At 42.7% G+C, this 22,798-nt stretch overlaps 1 protein-coding gene across 1 annotated transcript in view; it reads left to right on the top strand.

The window, feature by feature from the left end:
* Positions 1–741: 741 nt before the first annotated feature.
* LOC139375499 (annexin A6-like) overlaps positions 742–22,798 on the top strand; it is a 56,681-nt gene continuing 34,624 nt past the window's right edge. Inside the window, exons 1-8 of the mRNA XM_071117330.1 lie at positions 742–941; positions 1,279–1,330; positions 9,841–9,925; positions 10,016–10,110; positions 12,845–12,958; positions 13,043–13,133; positions 13,269–13,348; positions 14,962–15,012. Of these exons, the coding sequence (XP_070973431.1) occupies positions 1,328–1,330; positions 9,841–9,925; positions 10,016–10,110; positions 12,845–12,958; positions 13,043–13,133; positions 13,269–13,348; positions 14,962–15,012 (519 nt within the window). The 5' untranslated portion in view covers positions 742–941; positions 1,279–1,327. The remainder of the gene's footprint in view (positions 942–1,278; positions 1,331–9,840; positions 9,926–10,015; positions 10,111–12,844; positions 12,959–13,042; positions 13,134–13,268; positions 13,349–14,961; positions 15,013–22,798) is intronic.

Raw genomic sequence — 22,798 nt, 5'->3', positions numbered from 1 at the left:
TCGATTATTATTTCACGCAAAACATGAATTTGTGGTCTAGTCTGCCACCCTATGGATTGTCTAAGAACTGCACAGTGCGGTAGCATGACCAACTCACATTAGTTGGCAGTAACGTGATCAACGTCAACATGAGCCTTTTTTTTTTATTGCCAATCAAATATTGGACATGGTTTATGGTTATAAAAACATTGCAACAGAATAATGATACAAATACTTTTGCCAACATTTTTCTTCATGGAAAATTGCGCTGTAGTTATGCACTTGTTCATATATTTTGATATTATTGACACCATATTCCATGGGTTTACTGACCACAATCCATTGAATTAATATTGAGAAGTGTTGATTATTTGGCGTCAGGAGAGCACAGCGCATTGAAGAAAGCAGTGAGATATGCAACGTCTATGTCTCTGTAAAATGTTCTAGCACGCAAGGCCATGTCGGTCTCTGCGCGACTGTTTTGGTTTCTACATGATTCCATGTGTGTTATTTCATCGTTACGATGTCTTTGCTTTTATTCTACAATGTAGAAAATAGTAAAGATAAAGAAACTTCCGCTTTCCCTTCTCCTCCTCTTGTCACCTGTTCAGGTAAACCTGCACGGTTTCTATGGAGACAGATTGAACACACCATCCTACACTGTCATCACTAGCAGCTGGTTGATTAGTTTGTCCGTTTTGATTGAGATGGTTTTACACCGCGGACCCTAACCCTAAATCCACAACCCGTTTGCTTCACCACTACGACGTTGAAATCGTGTAAATAGTTTTGGGATTTAACACGTCATCTCCCGGTCTACCGAGGCGCTGAACCCGAGCTGTTTAGTCATACAGGGTGTGTCTCTGTTCACTCGCAGCGGACTCGTTTTTCCACTCTTTCTACCGGTTCCTCTCTCTTTCTCGCCCTCTCTTTACTGCGAGCTCCGGTGCAGACCTCCTCCGGTAAGTTTCCACCGCTCGACATCAGATGGTTAGTTGAAGAGTTGTTGACGAGGTTATTCTGCTGAACCAGGTGATGTGTTTAACCTGGACTGTGATTGTAGTTGGGATCATTTATCAACACGGATGTGGAGAGATACAACAGGATTTTAGCAGATCATGGCGAGCTGTGGCTGTTGCAGAAGAGAATACTTTATATTCTCTAACTCAGTCTGTTTTATGAATGGAAACACAGATCTGTAGCTATTTTCCACGACTTTAAACGTGGAAAAGTTTTTGAGGCGTTTGAAGCTTTTGGCTTGTAAGTTACTTAGTGATTCTGTTCTGTATTTCTCTTCAGACTGAACGATCTTTCTTCGAATCAAACCAACTATCAGCTATCTATCAGAATGGTAAGTTAACTTCACTAGACAACTTTATAATGCTGTATTATAATGTCCAATTTAACTTCACTAAAAGCCACTTCAGATGAATAAACGGAAATGCCGCTGTCGGGTAAAAGAGAACTGTATGATTCCATTACTATGTTAATGTTTAACTTTCTATCTCTGTCTATAATGGACACCACATCCGCGGCACCGCCCCAGGCAACTGTCTTTAAATAATCATTACACCTTATCCCAGAACAATACACAGTGTAGAACCCAGTATGGAACACATGGGATCTAGAATAGGTTATTTACACTGTATAACTGCAGAACCCAGTATGGAACACATGGGATCTAGAATAGGTTATTCCACTGTATAACTGCAGAACCCAGTATGGAACACATGGGATCTAGAATAGGTTATTCCACTGTACAACTGCAGAACCCAGTATGGAACACATGGGATCTAGAATAGGTTATTCCACTGTATAACTGCAGAAGGAAGGACGATCATTTGAGACTATACTCCCATATGTGTTTCATTCATCCCGGGTGAGTTTCTCCCAAAACATATGTGTCATGTTTAGCTTTAAAAACATTGTTCATCTATTGCCTAACACTGAAAAATGGTGTTGATGCTGAAGATACTGGCTCTGTCCCGAATCTCCATACTAGCTTGCAAAGTGTTGGTCCCGTGTTTCATCAGTTTCTTATTTTCAATGACGGCCTAGTTCAGGGGAACAGTGGGTTAACTGCCTTGTTCAGGGGAACAGTGGGTTAACTGCCTTGTTCAGGGGAACAGTGGGTTAACTGCCTAGTTTAGGGGAACAGTGGGTTAACTGCCTTGTTTGGGGGAACAGTGGGTTAACTGCCTTGTTTGGGGGAACAGTGGGTTAACTGCCTTGTTTGGGGGAACAGTGGGTTAACTGCCTTGTTTGGGGGAACAGTGGGTTAACTGCCTTGTTTAGGGGAACAGTGGGTTAACTGCCTTGTTTAGGGGAACAGTGGGTTAACTGCCTTGTTTAGGGGAACAGTGGGTTAACTGCCTTGTTTAGGGGAACAGTGGGTTAACTGCCTTGTTTAGGGGAACAGTGGGTTAACTGCCTTGTTTAGGGGAACAGTGGGTTAACTGCCTTGTTTAGGGGAACAGTGGGTTAACTGCCTTGTTTAGGGGAACAGTGGGTTAACTGCCTTGTTTAGGGGAACAGTGGGTTAACTGCCTTGTTTAGGGGAACAGTGGGTTAACTGCCTTGTTTAGGGGAACAGTGGGTTAACTGCCTTGTTTAGGGGAACAGTGGGTTAACTGCCTTGTTCAGGGGAACAGTGGGTTAACTGCCTTGTTCAGGGGAACAGTGGGTTAACTGCCTTGTTCAGGGGAACAGTGGGTTAACTGCCTTGTTCAGGGGAACAGTGGGTTAACTGCCTTGTCTAGGGGAACAGTGGGTTAACTGCCTTGTCAACTCGGGGACTCGATCTAGCAACCTTTCAGTTACTGGCCCAATGCTCTAACCACTAGGCTACCTGCCTCCTCTAACTACTAGGCTATCTGACTCCTCTAACCACTAGGCTACCTGCCTCCCCTATTTAACCTCTATTTAACTAGGCAAGTCAGTTAATGAACTAATAATTTTTTACAATATTGGCCTACCAAAAGGCGTCCTGCGGGGACCGGGGCCTGGGATTAAAAACAAAACAACTATTGGACAAAACACTACACAAAGAGACAACATAGCAAGGCAGCAACACATCACGACAAGAGAGACACCAAAATACTACACAAAGAGACAACATAGCAAGGCAGCAACACATCACGACAAGAGAGACACCAAAACACTACACAGAGACAACATAGCAAGGCAGCAACACATCACGACAAGAGAGACACCAAAACACTACACAAAGAGACAACATAGCAAGGCAGCAACACCTGACAACACAATGTTGTAGCAGCACAACACTACAACATGGTAGCAGGACAACATGACATCAACATGGTAGCAGCACAACACGACAACAACATGGTAGCAGAACAACACGACAACAACATGGTAGCAGCACAACACGACAACAACATGGTAGCAGCACAACACGACAACAACATGGTAGCAGCACAACACGACAACAACATGGTAGCAGCACAACACGACAACATGGTAGCAGCACAACACGACGACAACATGGTAGCAGCACAACACGACGACAACATGGTAGCAGCACAACACGACGACAACATGGTAGCAGCACAACACGACGACAACATGGTAGCAGCACAACACGACGACAACATGGTAGCAGCACAACACGACGACAACATGGTAGCAGCACAACACGACGACAACATGGTAGCAGCACAACACGACGACAACATGGTAGCAGCACAACACGACAACAACATGGTAGCAGCACAACACAACAACAACATGGTAGCAGCACAACACAACATCAACATGGTAGCTGCACAACATGGTAGCTGCACAACATGACAACAACACATGACAACAACACAACATGACAACAACACAACATGACAACAACACAACATGGTAGCAGCACAACACGACAACAACATGGTAGCAGCACAACACGACAACAACATGGTAGCAGCACAACACGACAACATGGTAGTAGCACAACACGACGACAACATGGTAGCAGCACAACACGACGACAACATGGTAGCAGCACAACACGACGACAACATGGTAGCAGCACAACACGACAACAACATGGTAGCAGCACAACACGACAACAACATGGTAGCAGCACAACACGACAACATGGTAGCAGCACAACACAACAACAACATGGTAGCAGCACAACACTACAACAACATGGTAGCAGCACAACACTACAACAGCATGGTAGCAGCACAACACTACAACAACATGGTAGCAGCACAACACTACAACATCATGGTAGCAGCACAACACTACAACAACATGGTAGCAGCACAACACTACATCAGCATGGTAGCAGCACAACACCACATCAACATGGTAGCAGCACAACATGACAACAACATGGTAGCAGCACAACACTACATCAACATGGTAGCAGCACAACATGACATCAACATGGTAGCAGCACAACATGACATCAACATGGTAGCAGCACAACACGACAACAACATGGTAGCAGCACAAACCATGGTACAAACATTATCGGGCAGAGACCACAGTACAAAGGACAAGAAGACACAACTGTCAGTAAGAGGGTCCATGATTGAGTCTTTGACCGAAGAGATGGCTAGACAGTGTACCATGTGATTACCTCCAGCTCTAAACCCTCAGAGGTAGTAATCACCCCTGTGGGGAGAGGGGCATTCTTCTTACCAAACCACATGACCGTTGTTTTGGAGGTGTTCAGAACAAGGTTAAGGGCAGAGAAAGCTTGTTGAACACAGAGAAAGCTTGTTGAACACAGAGAAAGCTTGTTGAACACAGAGAAAGCTTGTTGAACACAGAGAAAGCTTGTTGAACACAGAGAAAGCTTGTTGAACACAGAGAAAGCTTGTTGAACACAGAGAAAGCTTGTTGAACACAGAGAAAGTTTTGTTGTAGAGTTTAACACAGCATCTGGGGGGAATGGTATTTCAATTGATTGATTTCCTTCTATGAACTCTAACTCAGTAAAATCAGTAAAAATAGGTTTTATATTTTTGTTCAGTGTACGTACTTAAACAGCAGACTCATTTCAGCGTTTGATCTAGTAAAATTCACAATATTTTCCGAATCACGTTTGACAACAGCTGGTAATCAAATAAAGTGATGAGCTTTACAAAACTTAAGGAATGGCTGGAGTGGAATGGCTGGAGTGGAATGGCTGGAGTGGAATGGCTGGAGTGGAATGGCTGGAGTGGAATGGCTGGAGTCGAATGGCTGGAGTCGAATGGCTGGAGTCGAATGGCTGGAGTCGAATGGCTGGAGTGGAATGGCGGGAGTCGACACCATGGGGCATTAGATGACACATTCGGAGTACTATTATATAAATGTCACATACTATGAAACTATACCATGTGTTATTCTAGTATGGGTATTTCTATGTTAAGGGGAAACCCGGCCTGATCAGGATGTGACATCACACTGGGAATATAATGTGGTGTTTGGCCGTTTAACTGTTAAACTCTGCTGCTACAGACATTTGGAAGCCTTTTAATGAAAACCAGCCCTCTTCATTTCTAGAAAACCACAGTGTCTCTGTGTGTGTGGAGCAGAGGGGCTGTATTTGGGGAAGTCAGTATGAGTCATGTGTGTGGGCCTTTCTTCAGACAGGGTGGGTCTCTGCCTCCTCCTCCTCCCTCTCTTCCTCCTCGCTCTCTCTCTTCCTCCTCTCTCTTCCTTCTCTCTCTCTCTCAGTACACACACAGGATGGAGTACAAAACGGACAGTGTGGAGCAGTAAACAGTAGATGGTGTGTTTACTGTTCAGGGGTGTAGAGCTGCTGGAGGACTGCCCCCCCCTCACTTAGCAGAGGAGTAGTGGCCCTCCCTCACTTAGCAGAGGCGTAGTGGCCCCCCCTCACTTAGCAGGGGCGTAGTGGCCCCCCCTCAGTTAGCAGAAGCGTAGTGCCCCCCCCCTCACTTAGCAGAAGCGTAGTGCCCTCCCCCTCACTTAGCAGAAGCGTAGTGCCCTCCCCCTCACTTAGCAGAAGCGTAGTGCCCTCCCCCTCACTTAGCAGAAGCGTAGTGGCCCCCCCCCCCTCACTTAGCAGAAGCGTAGTGGCCCCCCCCCCTCACTTAGCAGAAGCGTAGTGGCCCCCCCCCCCCCCTCACTTAGAAGAAGCGTAGTGGCCCCCCCCCCCCTCACTTAGCAGAAGCGTAGTGGCCCCCCCCCCTCACTTAGAAGAAGCGTAGTGGCCCCCCCCCCTCACTTAGAAGAAGCGTAGTGGCCCCCCCCCCTCACTTAGCAGAAGCGTAGTGGCCCCCCCCCCCTCACTTAGCAGCGGCGTAGTGGCCCCCCCCCCCTCACTTAGCAGAGGCGTAGTGGCCCCCCCCCCCTCACTTAGCAGAAGCGTAGTGGCCCCCCCCCCCTCACTTAGCAGCGGCGTAGTGGCCCCCCCTCACTTAGCAGCGGCGTAGTGGCCCCCACTCACTTAGCAGGTGATGCGGAACGCCACGTGAAGTGTGGCGTTCCGCAGGGCAGCTCTCCAGGCCCTCTACTCTTTTCTATTTTTACTAATGACCTGCCACTGGCATTAAACACAGCATGTGTGTCGATGTATGCTGATGATTCAACCATACATGCATCAGCAACCACAGCTAATGAAGTCACTTAAATCCTTAACAAAGAGTTGCAGTCTGTTTTGGAATGGGTGGCCAGTAATAAACTGGTCCTGAACATCTCTAAAACTAAGAACATTGTATTTGGTACAAATCATTCCTTAAGTTCTAGACCTACACTTCAACTATGACAGACAAAATGAGAAAAAAAATCCAGAAAATCACATTGTAGGATTTTTTATGAATTTATTTGCAAATTATGGTGGAAAATAAGTGTTTGGTCACCTACAAACATGCAAGATTTCTGGCTCTCACAGACCTGTAACTTATTCTTTAAGAGTCTCCTCTGTCCTCCACTCGTTACCTGTATTAATGGCACCTGTTTGAACTTGTTATCAGTATAAAAGACACCTCTCCACAACCTCAAACAGTCACACTCCAAACTCCACTATGGCCAAGACCAAAGAGCTGTCAAAGGACACCAGAAACAAAATTGTAGACCTGCACCAGGCTGGGAAGACTGAATCTGCAATAGGTAAGCAGCTTGGTTTGAAGAAATCAACTGTGGGAGCAATTATTAGGAAATGGAAGACATACAAGACCACTGATAATCTCCCTCGATCTGGGGCTCCACGCAAGATCTCACCCCGTGGGGTCAAGATGATCACAAGAACGGTGAGCAAAAATCCCAGAACCACACGGGGGGACCTAGTGAATGACCTGCAGAGAGCTGGGACCAAAGTAACAAAGCCTACCATCAGTAACACACTACGCCGCCAGGGACTCAAATCCTGCAGTGCCAGACGTGTCCCCCTGCTTAAGCCAGTACATGTCCAGGCCCGTCTGAAGTTTGCTAGAGAGCATTTGGATGATCCAGAAGATGATTGGGAGAATGTCATATGGTCAGATGAAACCAAAATATAACTTTTTGGTAAAAACTCAACTCGTCGTGTTTGGAGGACAAAGAATGCTGAGTTGCATCCAAAGAACACCATACCTACTGTGAAGCATGGGGGTGGAAACATCATGCTTTGGGGCTGTTTTTCTGCAAAGGGACCAGGACGACTGATCCGTGTAAAGGAAAGAATGAATGGGGCCATGTATCGTGAGATTGAGTGAAAGCCTCCTTCCATCAGCAAGGGCATTGAAGATGAAACGTGGCTGGGTCTTTCAGCATGACAATGATCCCAAACCCACCGCCCGGGCAACAAAGGAGTGGCTTTGTAAGAAGCATTTCAAGGTCCTGGCGTGGCCTAGCCAGTCTCCAGATCTCAACCCCATAGAAAATCTTTGGAGGGAGTTGAAAGTCCGTGTTGCCCAGCAACAGCCCCAAAACATCACTGCTCTAGAGGAGATCTGCATGGAGGAATGGGCCAAAATACCAGCAACAGTGTGTGAAAACCTTCTGAAGACTTACAGAAACCATTTGACCTCTGTCATTGCCAACAAAGGGTATATAACAAAGTATTGAGAGAAACTTTTGTTATTGACCAAATATTTATTTTCCACCATAATTTGCAAATAAATTCATAAAAAATCCTACAATGTGATTTTCTGGATTTTTTTTCTAATTTTGTCTGTCATAGTTGAAGTGTACCTATGATGATAATTACAGGCCTCATCTTTTTAAGTGGGAGAACTTGCACAATTGGTGGCTGACTAAATACTTTTTTGCCCCACTGTACATGCATGCATACATACATACATACTTATTTTGCCCCACTGTATGTATGTATGCATGTACAGTGGGGCAAAAAAGTATTTAGTCAGCCACCAATTGTGCAAGTTCGATGGTAGAGGCAGTAGGGATGACCAGGAACGTTCTCTGTTTAGTGAGTCCTCCAGATCAGAGGCAGTAGAGATGACCAGGAACGTTCTCTGTTTAGTGAGTCCTCCAGATCAGAGGCAGTAGGGATGACCAGGGACGTTCTCTGTTTAGTGAGTCCTCCAGATCAGAAGCAGTAGGGATGACCAGGGATGTTCTCTTGACGAGAGTGAATTAGACCATGTTCTTGTCCTGATAAGCATTCAGAATGTAACTAGTACTTTTGTCTGTCAGGGACAATGGAAGGAGTACAAAGTATATTGTTTTCTTTAGGGATGTAGGAAAGTAAAAGTTGTCAAAAATATAAATAGTAAAGATACTCAAATGACTTCAGTACTTTACACCACTGGGTATTTCTGTTTATTTATATTACATTTGCAACAAATTCCTAAAAACCTGTTTTTGTTGTTTCATTATGGAGTCCTGTGTGGAGATTTGAATGTCATCCGTTTTAGAATAAGGCTGAAACGTAACAACATGGGAGAAAGTCAAGGGGTCTGAATAGTTTCTGAATGGCCTGGATTATAAACAATATGAACTGGGGCTGTTGTTTTGGTTCCTTCCTGTCTGGCTGCTCTGCACCTCTCCTGTTGGTCTCACTAGCCTCTCCATTACAATCCAATCAGTTGCTGTGTGTGGAGGATGTTTTTGGGCTCTGACAGACAGATGGACAGACAGAATCCTGGACTCTGTTGTGTTCGCCTCATTCCAGAAACATTCCGTGGTTCCCCTCCCTAAACAACAATGTTCCCAAAACCACCAGCGTCAGCTAACAACACTGACCTTAAACTGCACTACATTGTGTGTGTATGTGTGTGTGTATATACATACATTATATATATATATATATATATATATCTATATAATGTATGTAAGTATTCCCAGTCATGAGGGGAGGAACCAGTCATGAGGGGAGGAGCCAGTCGTGTGTGTGTGTATTGTATATCTGTATTCCCAGTCATGTGAAATCCATAGATTAGGACTTTATTTATTTATTTCAATTGACTGATTTCTTTATATGAACTGCGTCTTTATATTTTTGTTCAGTATACATTACCCACAGTCCTCTCTGGTCTACCCTGATCTACATTACCCACAGTCCTCTCTGGTCTACCCTGAACTACATTACCCACAGTCCTCCTCTGGTCTACCATGAACTACATTACCCACAGTCCTCCTCTGGTCTACCCTGAACTACATTACCCACAGTCCTCTCTGGTCTACCCTGAACTACATTACCTACTGTCCTCTCTGGTCTACCCTGAACTACATTACCCACAGTCCTCTCTGGTCTACCCTGATCTACATTACCCACAGTCCTCTCTGGTCTACCCTGAACTACATTACCCACAGCCCTCCTCTGGTCTACCCTGAACTACATTACCCACAGTCCTCCTCTGGTCTACCCTGAACTACATTACCCACAGTCCTCCTCTGGTCTACCCTGAACTACATTACCCACAGTCCTCCTATGTGTCTGTTCTCTGATAGGCTGGTCGAGGCAGTGTGAGAGCCAGTGGAAACTTCAACGCCAACCAAGATGCAGAGACCCTCTACAAGGCCATGAAGGGACTGGGTCAGTGGTGTGTGTGGTCTGAATGTGATGCAAAGTGAGGGAGTAACCATGGCACCAAAGATTTGACTATGGTGTTTGTTGTTGCTATAGGAACCGATGAGGATTCCATCATGAAGTTGTTGACGTCTCGTAGCAACAGCCAGAGACAGCAGATCAAAGCTGCATACAAGACCCTGCATGGCAAGGTCAGAACACAACCACAATACAACCACAATACAACCACAATACAACCACAATACAACCACAATACAACCACAACCACAATACAACCACAATACAACCACAATACAACCACAACCACAATACAACCACAATACAACCACAACCACAATACAACCACAATACAACCACAGTACAACCACAACCACAATACAACCACAATACAACCACAACCACAATACAACCACAACTACAATATAACCACAACTACACTATAACCACAATACAACCACAACCACAATACAAACACAACCACAATACAACCACAATACAACCACAACCACAATACAACCACAACCACAATACAACCATAATACAACCACAATACAACCACAACCACAATACAATACAACCACAATACAACCACAATACAACCACAACCCCAATACCACCACAACCACAATACAACCACAATACAACCACAACCACAATACAACCACAACCACAATACAACCATAATACAACCACAATACAACCACAACCACAATACAATACAACCACAATACAACCACAATACAACCACAACCACAACCACAATACAACCACAACCACAATACAACCACAACCACAACCACAATACAACCACAACCACAATACAACCACAACCACAACCACAATACAACCATAATACAACCACAATACAACCACAACCACAATACAACCACAACCACAATACAACCACAACCACAATACAACCATAATACAACCACAATACAACCACAACCACAATACAACCACAATACAACCACAATACAACCACAACCATCATACAACCACAATACAACCACAACACAACCACAACACAACCACAACCATCATACAACCACAATACAATACAACCACAACCACAATACAACCACAACCACAATACAACCACAATACAACCACAATACAACCACAACACAACCACAACCACAACCACAACACAATACAACCACAACCCAACTAGGGATGGTTAGTCCAATATCTGAACGGACGATAGTCTCTTTGGGGGGGTTTATAATACTATCTGAACGGACGATAGTCTCTTTGGGGGGGTTTATAATACTATCTGAACGGACGATAGTCTCTTTGGGGGGGTTTATAATACTATCTGAACGGACGATAGTCTCTTTGGGGGGGTTTATAATACTATCTGAACGGACGATAGTCTCTTTGGGGGGGTTTATAATACTATCTGAACGGACGATAGTCTCTTTGGGGGGGTTTATAATACTATCTGAACGGACGATAGTCTCTTTGGGGGGGTTTATAATACTATCTGAACGGACGATAGTCTCTTTGGGGGGGTTTATAATACTATCTGAACGGACGATAGTCTCTTTGGGGGGGTTTATAATACTATCTGAACGGACGATAGTCTCTTTGGGGGGGTTTATAATACTATCTGAACGGACGATAGTCTCTCTGGGGGGGTTTATAATACTATCTTAACAAGGCATTTTTTGTAAATTAAATGAATATCCATGTGACATTGTTACAAGGATATAGGGTTGCATTTCAAATGATTCATTTAATAAAACAACAACAGTTTTCAATGTAGTTTTTATCTACATTGTAGGCTGTTTAATCTGAATGGGGTTGTAGGCTACAATGAGCAACCAACAGGTAGACTGTTGTATCTGAATGGGGTTGTAGACTACAATGAGCAACCAACAGGTAGACTGTTGTATCTGAATGGGGTTGTAGGCTACAATGAGAAACCAACAGGTAGACTGTTGTATCTGAATGGGGTTGTAGGCTACAACGAGCAACCAACAGGTAGACTGTTGTATCTGAATGGGGTTGTAGGCTACAATGAGCAACCAACAGGTAGACTGTTGTATCTGAATGGGGTTGTAGACTACAATGAGCAACCAACAGGTAGACTGTTGTATCTGAATGGGGTTGTAGGCTACAATGAGAAACCAACAGGTAGACTGTTGTATCTGAATGGGGTTGTAGGCTACAACGAGCAACCAACAGGTAGACTGTTGTATCTGAATGGGGTTGTAGGCTACAACGAGCAACCAACAGGTAGACTGTTGTATCTGAATGGGGTTGTAGGCTACAACGAGCAACCAACAGGTAGACTGTTGTATCTGAATGGGTTTTCGGGAGAAAGCACAGCATGTGGCCTCAATTAGCTAAAGCTGGCTAGCTTCTCTAGCTTCTCTAGGCTAATCTAGTCAAGGTATGTATTGGCCAATGAGAGGCTTTGAAGCTACAGTTGTAAATATGTATTATTGTTATTATTATTAATATTAATATTATTATTGTTATTATTATTATTGTTATTATTATTATTATTGTTATTATTGTTATTATTACTATTATTATTATTAATATTATTACTATTGTTATTATTATTATTAATATTATTACTATTGTTATTATTATTTTTAATATGACTACTATTGTTATTATTGTTATTGTCTCATTCCCTTGTCTGTTTTTGACCTGTAGGAGCTTAGACCATTAGAATGTCACTGTACCCTGTAATGACATCTGTGACCGTGTGCATGTGACTATTAAACTCATCTAATGTAATCTACAACCACAACACAACCATAACACAACCCTCCCTCCATCTTTCTCTCTCTCTCCTCCTCTCTCCTCCTCCCCTCCCCTCTTCTCTCTATCTCTCTCTCCTCGTCCTTCTCTCTCTCTCCTCACCCCCCTCTCTCTCTCTCTCCCTCCCTCCCTCCCTCCTCTCTCCAGGACCTGGTAGGTGATCTGCAGGGTGAACTGGGGGGAACGTTTGAGACTCTGGTAGTGGCTCTAATGACTCCGCCCATCCTCTACGATGTGACATCACTACGGAACGCCATCAAGGTATTTTACCCAGGACTAGTGATGTCATATCCTGTGAGTGACGGTGTGATGTCATAGTGACTGTGTGTTGATGTCACGGTGTAGGGGGCGGGGACCGATGAGAAGGTGCTGATTGAGATCCTGTCTTCTAGAACGGCCCAGCAGATTAAGGACATCACTGCTGCCTATCGTCAGGGTAACACACAGACACACTGCTGCCTACCGCCAGGGTAACACACACACACACACACACACACACACACACACACACACACACACACACACTGACTCACTGATGGTGTCTGTGTGTGTGTGTGTGTTCGTGTTCCAGAGTTTGATGCAGACCTAGAGGAGGATGTAACAGGAGACACGTCAGGTCACTTCAGGAGACTGCTGGTCATCCTGCTACAGGTGAGGGGTCAGAGGTCAGGGGAACATAGATCTGGTATATATAGATGCGTGGGACAGAGATCTGGTGCCAGTCAAAAGTTTGGACACCTACTCATTCCAGGGTTTTAATTTATTTATTTTTTACTATTTTCTACATTGTAGAATAATAGTGAAGACATCAGAACTCTGAAATAACACATGGAATCATGTAGTAACTAAAAACTAAACAAATAAATACATTTGAGATTTTTCAAAGTAGTCACCCTTTGCTTTGATGACAGCTTTGCACACTCCTGGTATTCTCTCAACCAGCTTCACCTGGAATGCTTTTCTAACAGTCTTGAAGGAGTTCCCACATATGCTGAGCACTTGTTGGCTGCTTTTCCTTCACTCTGCGGTCCAATTCATCCCAAACCATCTCAATTTAGTTGAGGTTGGGTGATTGTGGAGGCCAGGTCATCTGATGGAGCACTCCATCACTCTCCTTCCTGGTAATATAGACCTTACACAGCCTGGAGGTGTGTTGGGTCATTGTCCTGTTGAAAAACAAATAATAATCCCACTAAGCGCAAACCAGATTGGACGGCGTATTGCTGCAGAATGCTTCAGTAGCCATGCTTGTTAAGAGTCCCTTGAATTCTAAATAAATCACAGACAGTGTCACCAGCAAAGCACCATCACACCTCCTCCTCCATGCTTCACGGTGGGAACCCCACACCATCACACCTCCTCCTCCATGCTTCACGGTGGGAACCACAGAGATAATCCGTTCACCTACTCTGCCTCTCACAAAGCGCTTGGATCCAAAAATCTCAAATTTGAACTCCTCAGACCAAAGGACAGATTTCCACCGGTCTAATGTTCACTGCTTGTGTTTCTTGGCCCAAGCAAGTCTCTTGTTCTTATTGGTGTCCTTTAGTAGTGGTTTCTTTGCTGCAATTCGACCATGAAGGTCTGATTCACACAGTCTCCTCTGAACAGTTGATGTTGAGATGTGTCTGTTACTTGAACTCTGAAGCATTTATTTGGGCTGCAATCTGAGGCTGGTAACTCTAATGATCTTATCCTCTGCAGCAGAGGTAACTCTGGGTCTTCATTTCCTGTGGTGGTCCTCATGAGAGCCAGTTCCATCATAGCGCTTGAAACTTTTGAAGTTCTTGACATTTTCCCGATTGACTGACCTTCATGTCTTAAAGTAATGATGGACTCTCGTTTCTCTTTGCTTATTTGAGCTGTTCTTGCCATAATATGGACTTTTACCAAATAGAGCTATCTTCTGTAAACCACCCCTACCTTGTCAAAACACAACTGATTGACTGAAATGCATTAAGAAGGAAAGAAATACCACAAATTAACTTTTAAGAAGGCACACCTGTTAATTGAAATGCATTCCAGGTGACTACCTCATGAAGCTGGTTGAGAGAATGTCAAGAGTGTGCAAAGCTGTCGAAGCGAAGGGTGGCTACTTTGAAGAATCTCAAATATTAAATATATTTTGATTTGTTTAACACTTTGAATGAGTAGGTGTGTCCAAACTTTTGCCTGGTACTGTAGATGTGTAGGACATAGATCTGACATGTGGGATATAGATGTGTGGGACATAGATCTGACAGATGTGCTCTCTCTCCTCTCAGGCCAGCAGACAGCAGGGGGTACAGGAGGGGAACATAGAGGCTGACGCACAGGTAAGAGAGTGTGTGTGTGAGAGAGAGAATCACGTGTATCTCTGAAATATGTGATAGTAATCAGATTTACTTCTCAGTCACAATGACTTCTTTGACTTGTGTTCTGCTCAGGGGTGTGTGACAAAGTGTCTGTGTGTGACGGTTATGTGTGTGTAGAATAACACTCCCCACACAGCCACCCCTTGTGTAAGTGTGTGTGTGTGTTGGTGTGTGAGAGAGACACAAGATGTGTTGATAGTGATACCCAGTGTTGAATGCTGCCATCTAGTGGTCATACTGAGACAGAAGGTATGTTGATAGGTTTCACACCAGTTCAGTAGGACAGTTCAGTACAACAGGTTTCTTACCAGTTCAATACAACAGGTGTCATACCAGTTCAGTAGGACAGTTCAATACAACAGGTTTCATACCAGTTCAATACAACAGGTTTCATACCAGTTCAATACAACAGGTTTCTTACCAGTTCAATACAACAGGTTTCATACCAGTTCAGTACAACAGGTTTCTTACCAGTTCAGTAGGACAGTTAAATACAACAGGTTTCATACCAGTTCAATACAACAGGTTTCTTACCAGTTCAATACAACAGGTTTCTTACCAGTTCAATACAACAGGTTTCATACCAGTTCAATACAACAGGTTTCATACCAGTTCAGTAGGACAGTTCAATACAACAGGTTTCTTACCAGTTCAATACAACAGGTTTCTTACCAGTTCAATACAACAGGTTTCATACCAGTTCAATACAACAGGTTTCATACCAGTTCAGTAGGACAGTTCAATACAACAGGTTTCTTACCAGTTCAATACAACAGGGTTCATACCAGTTCAGTAGGACAGTTCAATACAACAGGTTTCATACCAGTTCAGTAGGACAGTTCAATACAACAGGTTTCTTACCAGTTCAGTAGGACAGTTCAATACAACAGGTTTCTTACCAGTTCAATACAACAGGTTTCATACCAGTTCAGTAGGACAGTTCAATACAACAGGTTTCATACCAGTTCAGTAGGACAGTTCAATACAACAGGTTTCTTACCAGTTCAATACAACAGGTTTCATACCAGTTCAGTAGGACAGTTCAATACAACAGGTTTCTTACCAGTTCAGTAGGACAGTTCAATACAACAGGTTTCTTACCAGTTCAGTAGGACAGTTCAATACAACAGGTTTCATACCAGTTCAATACAACAGGTTTCATACCAGTTCAATACAACAGGTTTCAAACAAGTTCAGTAGGACAGTTCAATACAACAGGTTTCTTACCAGTTCAGTAGGACAGTTCAATACAACAGGTTTCTTACCAGTTCAATACAACAGGTTTCATACCAGTTCAGTAGGACAGTTCAATACAACAGGTTTCTTACCAGTTCAATACAACAGGTTTCATACCAGTTCAGTAGGACAGTTCAATACAACAGGTTTCTTACCAGTTCAGTAGGACAGTTCAATACAACAGGTTTCTTACCAGTTCAGTAGGACAGTTCAATACAACAGGTTTCTTACCAGTTCAGTAGGACAGTTCAATACAACAGGTTTCTTACCAGTTCAGTAGGACAGTTCAATACAACAGGTTTCATACCAGTTCAATACAACAGGTTTCATACCAGTTCAGTAGGACAGTTCAATACAACAGGTTTCTTACCAGTTCAGTAGGACAGTTCAATACAACAGGTTTCTTACCAGTTCAATACAACAGGTTTCATACCAGTTCAGTAGGACAGTTCAATACAACAGGTTTCTTACCAGTTCAATACAACAGGTTTCATACCAGTTCAGTAGGACAGTTCAATACAACAGGTTTCTTACCAGTTCAGTAGGACAGTTCAATACAACAGGTTTCTTACCAGTTCAGTAGGACAGTTCAATACAACAGGTTTCTTACCAGTTCAGTAGGACAGTTCAATACAACAGGTTTCTTACCAGTTCAGTAGGACAGTTCAATACAACAGGTTTCATACCAGTTCAGTAGGACAGTTCAATACAACAGGTTTCATACCAGTTCAATACAACAGGTTTCTTACCAGTTCAGTAGGACAGTTCAATACAACAGGTTTCTTACCAGTTCAATAGAACAGGTTTCTTACCAGTTCAGTAGGACAGTTCAATACATCAGGTTTCATACCAGTTCAATAGAACAGGTTTCTTACCAGTTCAGTAGGACAGTTCAATACATCAGGTTTCATACCAGTTCAATACAACAGGTTTCTTACCAGTTCAGTAGGACAGTTCAATACAACAGGTTTCTTACCAGTTCAATACAACAGGTTTCATACCAGTTCAGTAGGACAGTTCAATACAACAGGTTTCTTACCAGTTCAGTAGGACAGTTCAATACAACAGGTTTCTTACCAGTTCAATAGAACAGGTTTCTTACCAGTTCAGTAGGACAGTTCAATACATCAGGTTTCATACCAGTTCAATACAACAGGTTTCATACCAGTTCAATACAACAGGTTTCATACCAGTTCAGTAGGACAGTTCAATACAACAGGTTTCATACCAGTTCAATACAACAGGTTTCATACCAGTTCAATACAACAGGTTTCTTACCAGTTCAATACAACAGGTTTCTTACCAGTTCAATACAACAGGTTTCTTACCAGTTCAATACAACAGGTTTCATACCAGTTCAATACAACAGGTTTCATACCAGTTCAATACAACAGGTTTCATACCAGTTCAGTAGGACAGTTCAATACAACAGGTTTCTTACCAGTTCAGTAGGACAGTTCAATACAACAGGTTTCATACCAGTTCAGTAGGACAGTTCAATACAACAGGTTTCTTACCAGTTCAGTAGGACAGTTCAATACAACAGGTTTCATACCAGTTCAGTAGGACAGTTCAATACAACAGGTTTCATACCAGTTCAATACAACAGGTTTCTTACCAGTTCAGTAGGACAGTTCAATACAACAGGTTTCTTACCAGTTCAGTAGGACAGTTCAATACAACAGGTTTCATACCAGTTCAATACAACAGGTTTCTTACCAGTTCAGTAGGACAGTTCAATAGAACAGGTTTCTTACCAGTTCAATAGAACAGGTTTCTTACCAGTTCAGTAGGACAGTTCAATACATCAGGTTTCATACCAGTTCAGTAGGACAGTTCAATAGAACAGGTTTCTTACCAGTTCAGTAGGACAGTTCAATACAACAGGTTTCATACCAGTTCAGTAGGACAGTTCAATACAACAGGTTTCTTACCAGTTCAATAGAACAGGTTTCTTACCAGTTCAGTAGGACAGTTCAATACATCAGGTTTCATACCAGTTCAATAGAACAGGTTTCTTACCAGTTCAGTAGGACAGTTCAATACATCAGGTTTCATACCAGTTCAATACAACAGGTTTCTTACCAGTTCAGTAGGACAGTTCAATACAACAGGTTTCTTACCAGTTCAATACAACAGGTTTCATACCAGTTCAGTAGGACAGTTCAATACAACAGGTTTCTTACCAGTTCAATACAACAGGTTTCATACCAGTTCAATACAACAGGTTTCATACCAGTTCAGTAGGACAGTTCAATACAACAGGTTTCTTACCAGTTCAGTAGGACAGTTCAATACAACAGGTTTCATACCAGTTCAGTAGGACAGTTCAATACAACAGGTTTCTTACCAGTTCAGTAGGACAGTTCAATACAACAGGTTTCATACCAGTTCAGTAGGACAGTTCAATACAACAGGTTTCATACCAGTTCAATACAACAGGTTTCTTACCAGTTCAGTAGGACAGTTCAATACAACAGGTTTCTTACCAGTTCAGTAGGACAGTTCAATACAACAGGTTTCATACCAGTTCAATACAACAGGTTTCTTACCAGTTCAGTAGGACAGTTCAATAGAACAGGTTTCTTACCAGTTCAGTAGGACAGTTCAATACAACAGGTTTCTTACCAGTTCAGTAGGACAGTTCAATACAACAGGTTTCTTACCAGTTCAGTAGGACAGTTCAATACAACAGGTTTCATACCAGTTCAGTAGGACAGTTCAATACAACAGGTTTCATACCAGTTCAATACAACAGGTTTCATACCAGTTCAGTAGGACAGGTTTCTTACCAGTTCAGTAGGACAGTTCAATACAACAGGTTTCTTACCAGTTCAGTAGGACAGTTCAATACAACAGGTTTCATACCAGTTCAGTAGGACAGTTCAATACAACAGGTTTCTTACCAGTTCAATACAACAGGTTTCTTACCAGTTAAATACTACAGGTTTCATACCAGTTCAGTAGGACAGTTCAATACAACAGGTTTCATACCAGTTAAATACTACAGGTTTCATACCAGTTCAGTAGGACAGTTCAATACAACAGGTTTCTTACCAGTTCATTAGGACAGTTCAATACAACAGGTTTCTTACCAGTTCAGTAGGACAGTTCAATACAACAGGTTTCTTACCAGTTCAGTAGGACAGTTCAATACAACAGGTTTCTTACCAGTTCAATACAACAGGTTTCTTACCAGTTCAATACACCAGGTTTCATACCAGTTCAATACAACAGGTTTCTTACCAGTTCAGTAGGACAGTTCAATACAACAGGTTTCATACCAGTTCAGTAGGACAGTTCAATACAACAGGTTTCTTACCAGTTCAGTAGGACAGGTTTCTTACCAGTTCAGTAGGACAGGTTTCATACCAGTTCAATACAACAGGTTTCATACCAGTTCAATACAACAGGTTTCATACCAGTTCAATACAACAGGTTTCATACCAGTTCAATACAACAGGTTTCATACCAGTTCAATACAACAGGTTTCATACCAGTTCAATACAACAGGTTTCATACCAGTTCAATACAACAGGTTTCATACCAGTTCAATACAACAGGTTTCATACCAGTTCAATACAACAGGTTTCATACCAGTTCAATACAACAGGTTTCATACCAGTTCAATGCAACAGGTTTCATACCAGTTCAATGCAACAGGTTTCATACCAGTTCAATGCAACAGGTTTCATACCAGTTCAATGCAACAGGTTTCATACCAGTTCAATGCAACAGGCTTCTTACCAGTTCAATACAACAGGCTTCTTACCAGTTTCATACCAGTTCAGTAGGACAGTTCAATACAACAGGTTTCATACCAGTACAGTAGGACAGTTCAATACAACAGGTTTCATACCAGTTCAATACAACAGGTTTCTTACCAGTTCAGTAGGACAGTTCAATACAACAGGTTTCTTACCAGTTCAGTAGGACAGTTTCATACCAGTTCAATACAACAGGTTTCATACCAGTTCAGTAGGACAGTTCAATACAACAGGTTTCTTACCAGTTCAGTAGGACAGGTTTCTTACCAGTTCAGTAGGACAGTTCAATAGAACAGGTTTCTTACCAGTTCAGTAGGACAGTTCAATAGAACAGGTTTCTTACCAGTTCAGTAGGACAGTTCAATACAACAGGTTTCTTACCAGTTCAATACAACAGGTTTCTTACCAGTTCAGTAGGACAGTTCAATACAACAGGTTTCTTACCAGTTCAATACAACAGGTTTCTTACCAGTTCAGTAGGACAGTTCAATACAACAGGTTTCATACCAGTTCAGTAGGACAGTTCAATACAACAGGTTTCATACCAGTTCAGTAGGACAGTTCAATAAAACAGGTTTCTTACCAGTTCAATACAACAGGTTTCTTACCAGTTCAGTAGGACAGTTCAATAAAACAGGTGTCTTACCAGTTCAATACAACAGGTTTCTTACCAGTTCAGTAGGACAGTTCAATAAAACAGGTTTCTTACCAGTTCAATACAACAGTCTAATGGAAAAGTAGGCCTTAGAAAAAGCATTCCATATTTTCGAAGCTATTTTCAGGGCTCTCCAGAGATGTTCCATCGGGTTCAAGTCCGGGCTCTGGCTGGGCCACTCAAGGACATTCAGAGACTTGTCTCGAAGCCACTCCTGCGTTGTCTTGGCTGTGTGCTTAGGGTCGTTGTCCTGTTGGAAGGTGAACCTTCACCCCAGTCTGAGGTCCTGAGGGCTCTGGAGCAGGTTTTCATCAAGGAGCTCTCTGTACTTTGCTCCGTTATTCTTTGCCTCAATCCTGACTAGTCTCCCTGCCGCTGATAACATCCCCACAGCATGATGCTGCCACCACCATGCTTCACCGTAGGGATGGTGCCAGGTTTCCTCCAGATGTGACGCTTGGCATTCAGGCCGAGGAGATCAATCTTGGTTTCATCAGACCAGAGAATCTTGTTTCTCATGGTCTGAGAGTCCTTTACGTGCCTTTTGGCAAACTCCAAGTGGGCTGTCATGCCTTTTACTGGGAGTGGCTTCTGTCTGGCCACTCTACCACGAAGACCTGTAGAGATGCTTGTCCTTCTGGAAGGTTCTCTCATCTCCACAGAGGAACTCTGGAGCTCTGTCAGAGTGACCATCATGTGCTTGGTCACCTCCCTGACCAAGGCCCTTCTCCCCTGATAGCTCAGTTTGGCCGGGTGGCCAGCACTAGGAAGAGTCTTTGTGGTTCCAAACTTCTTCCATTTAAAAATGATGGAGGCCACTGTGTTCTTGGGGACCTTCCATGCTGCAGGAATGTTTTGGTACCCTTCCCCAGATCTGTGCCTCGACACAATCCTGTCTCCGATTCCTTCGACCTCATTGCTTGGTTTTTGCTCTGACATGCACTGTCAACTGTGGGACCTTATATAGACAATTCAATCAATTGAATTTACCACAGGTGGACTCCAAGTTGTAGAAACATCAAGGATGATCAATGGAAACAGGATGCACCTGAGTTCAATTTCGAGTCTCATAGCAAAGGGTCTGAATACTTATGTAAATAATGTATTTCTGTTTTTTATTTGTAATAAACATTTCTAAACTGTTTTTTCGCTTTGTCATTATGGGGTATTGTGATGTCATTATGGGGTATTGTGATGTCATTACGGGGTATTGTGATGTCATTACGGGGTATTGTGATGTCATTATGGGGTATTGTGTCTAGATTGCTGATTTAAAAAAAATGTAATATATTTTAGAATAAGGCTGTAAAGTAACAAAATGTGTAAAAGTCAAGAGGTCTGAATACTTTCCGAAGGCACTGTATATCTTGATTAGATAATTGTTCAGCCCCCTGAGATAATTATTCAGCCCCACCTGTTAGAAACACCTTTGGCAGCAAATACAGCTGTTAATATTTCTGTGTACAACTCACACCTGAGTAAGGGATTGTACAATATTTGCCCATTTATTCTTTAAAAAAATTATTCAAGCACTGACAAGTTGGTTGTTGATTATTGCTAGACAATCATTTAAGTCTTGCCATAGACTTACTTTGGATTGAAACTCTAACTAGACCACTCCGGAACATTCACTGTCTTCTTGGTAAGCATCTCCAGTGTAGATTTGGCCTTGTGTTTTAGGTTATTGTCCTGCTGAAAGGTGAATTAATGTCCGAGTGTCTGTTGGAAAGCAGACTGAACCTGGTTTTCCTCAAGGATTTTGCCTGTGCTTAGCTGTATTCCATTTATTTTTTTATCCTAAAAACTCCCCAGTCTTTGCCGATGACAAGCAGACCCTTAACATGATGCAGCCACCACCATGCTTGGAAATATGAAGAGTGGTACTCAGTGATGTGTTGCTTTTGCCCCAAACATAACACTTTGTATTCATGACAAAACGTTAATTTCTTTGTGAATTGTATTGCAGTTTTACTTTAGTGTCTTGTTGCAAACAGGATGCATGTTTTGCAATATTTTTATTCTGTACAGACCTCCTCCTTTTCACTCTGTCATTTAGGTTAGTATTGTGGAGTAACTACAATGTTGTTGA

Source organism: Oncorhynchus clarkii, chromosome 19 (genome assembly GCF_045791955.1).
Source record: "Oncorhynchus clarkii lewisi isolate Uvic-CL-2024 chromosome 19, UVic_Ocla_1.0, whole genome shotgun sequence".
Lineage (NCBI taxonomy): Eukaryota > Metazoa > Chordata > Actinopteri > Salmoniformes > Salmonidae > Oncorhynchus > Oncorhynchus clarkii.
Note: the sequence above shows the minus strand (reverse complement) of the source record. Positions and strands in the feature narration are given on the sequence as shown.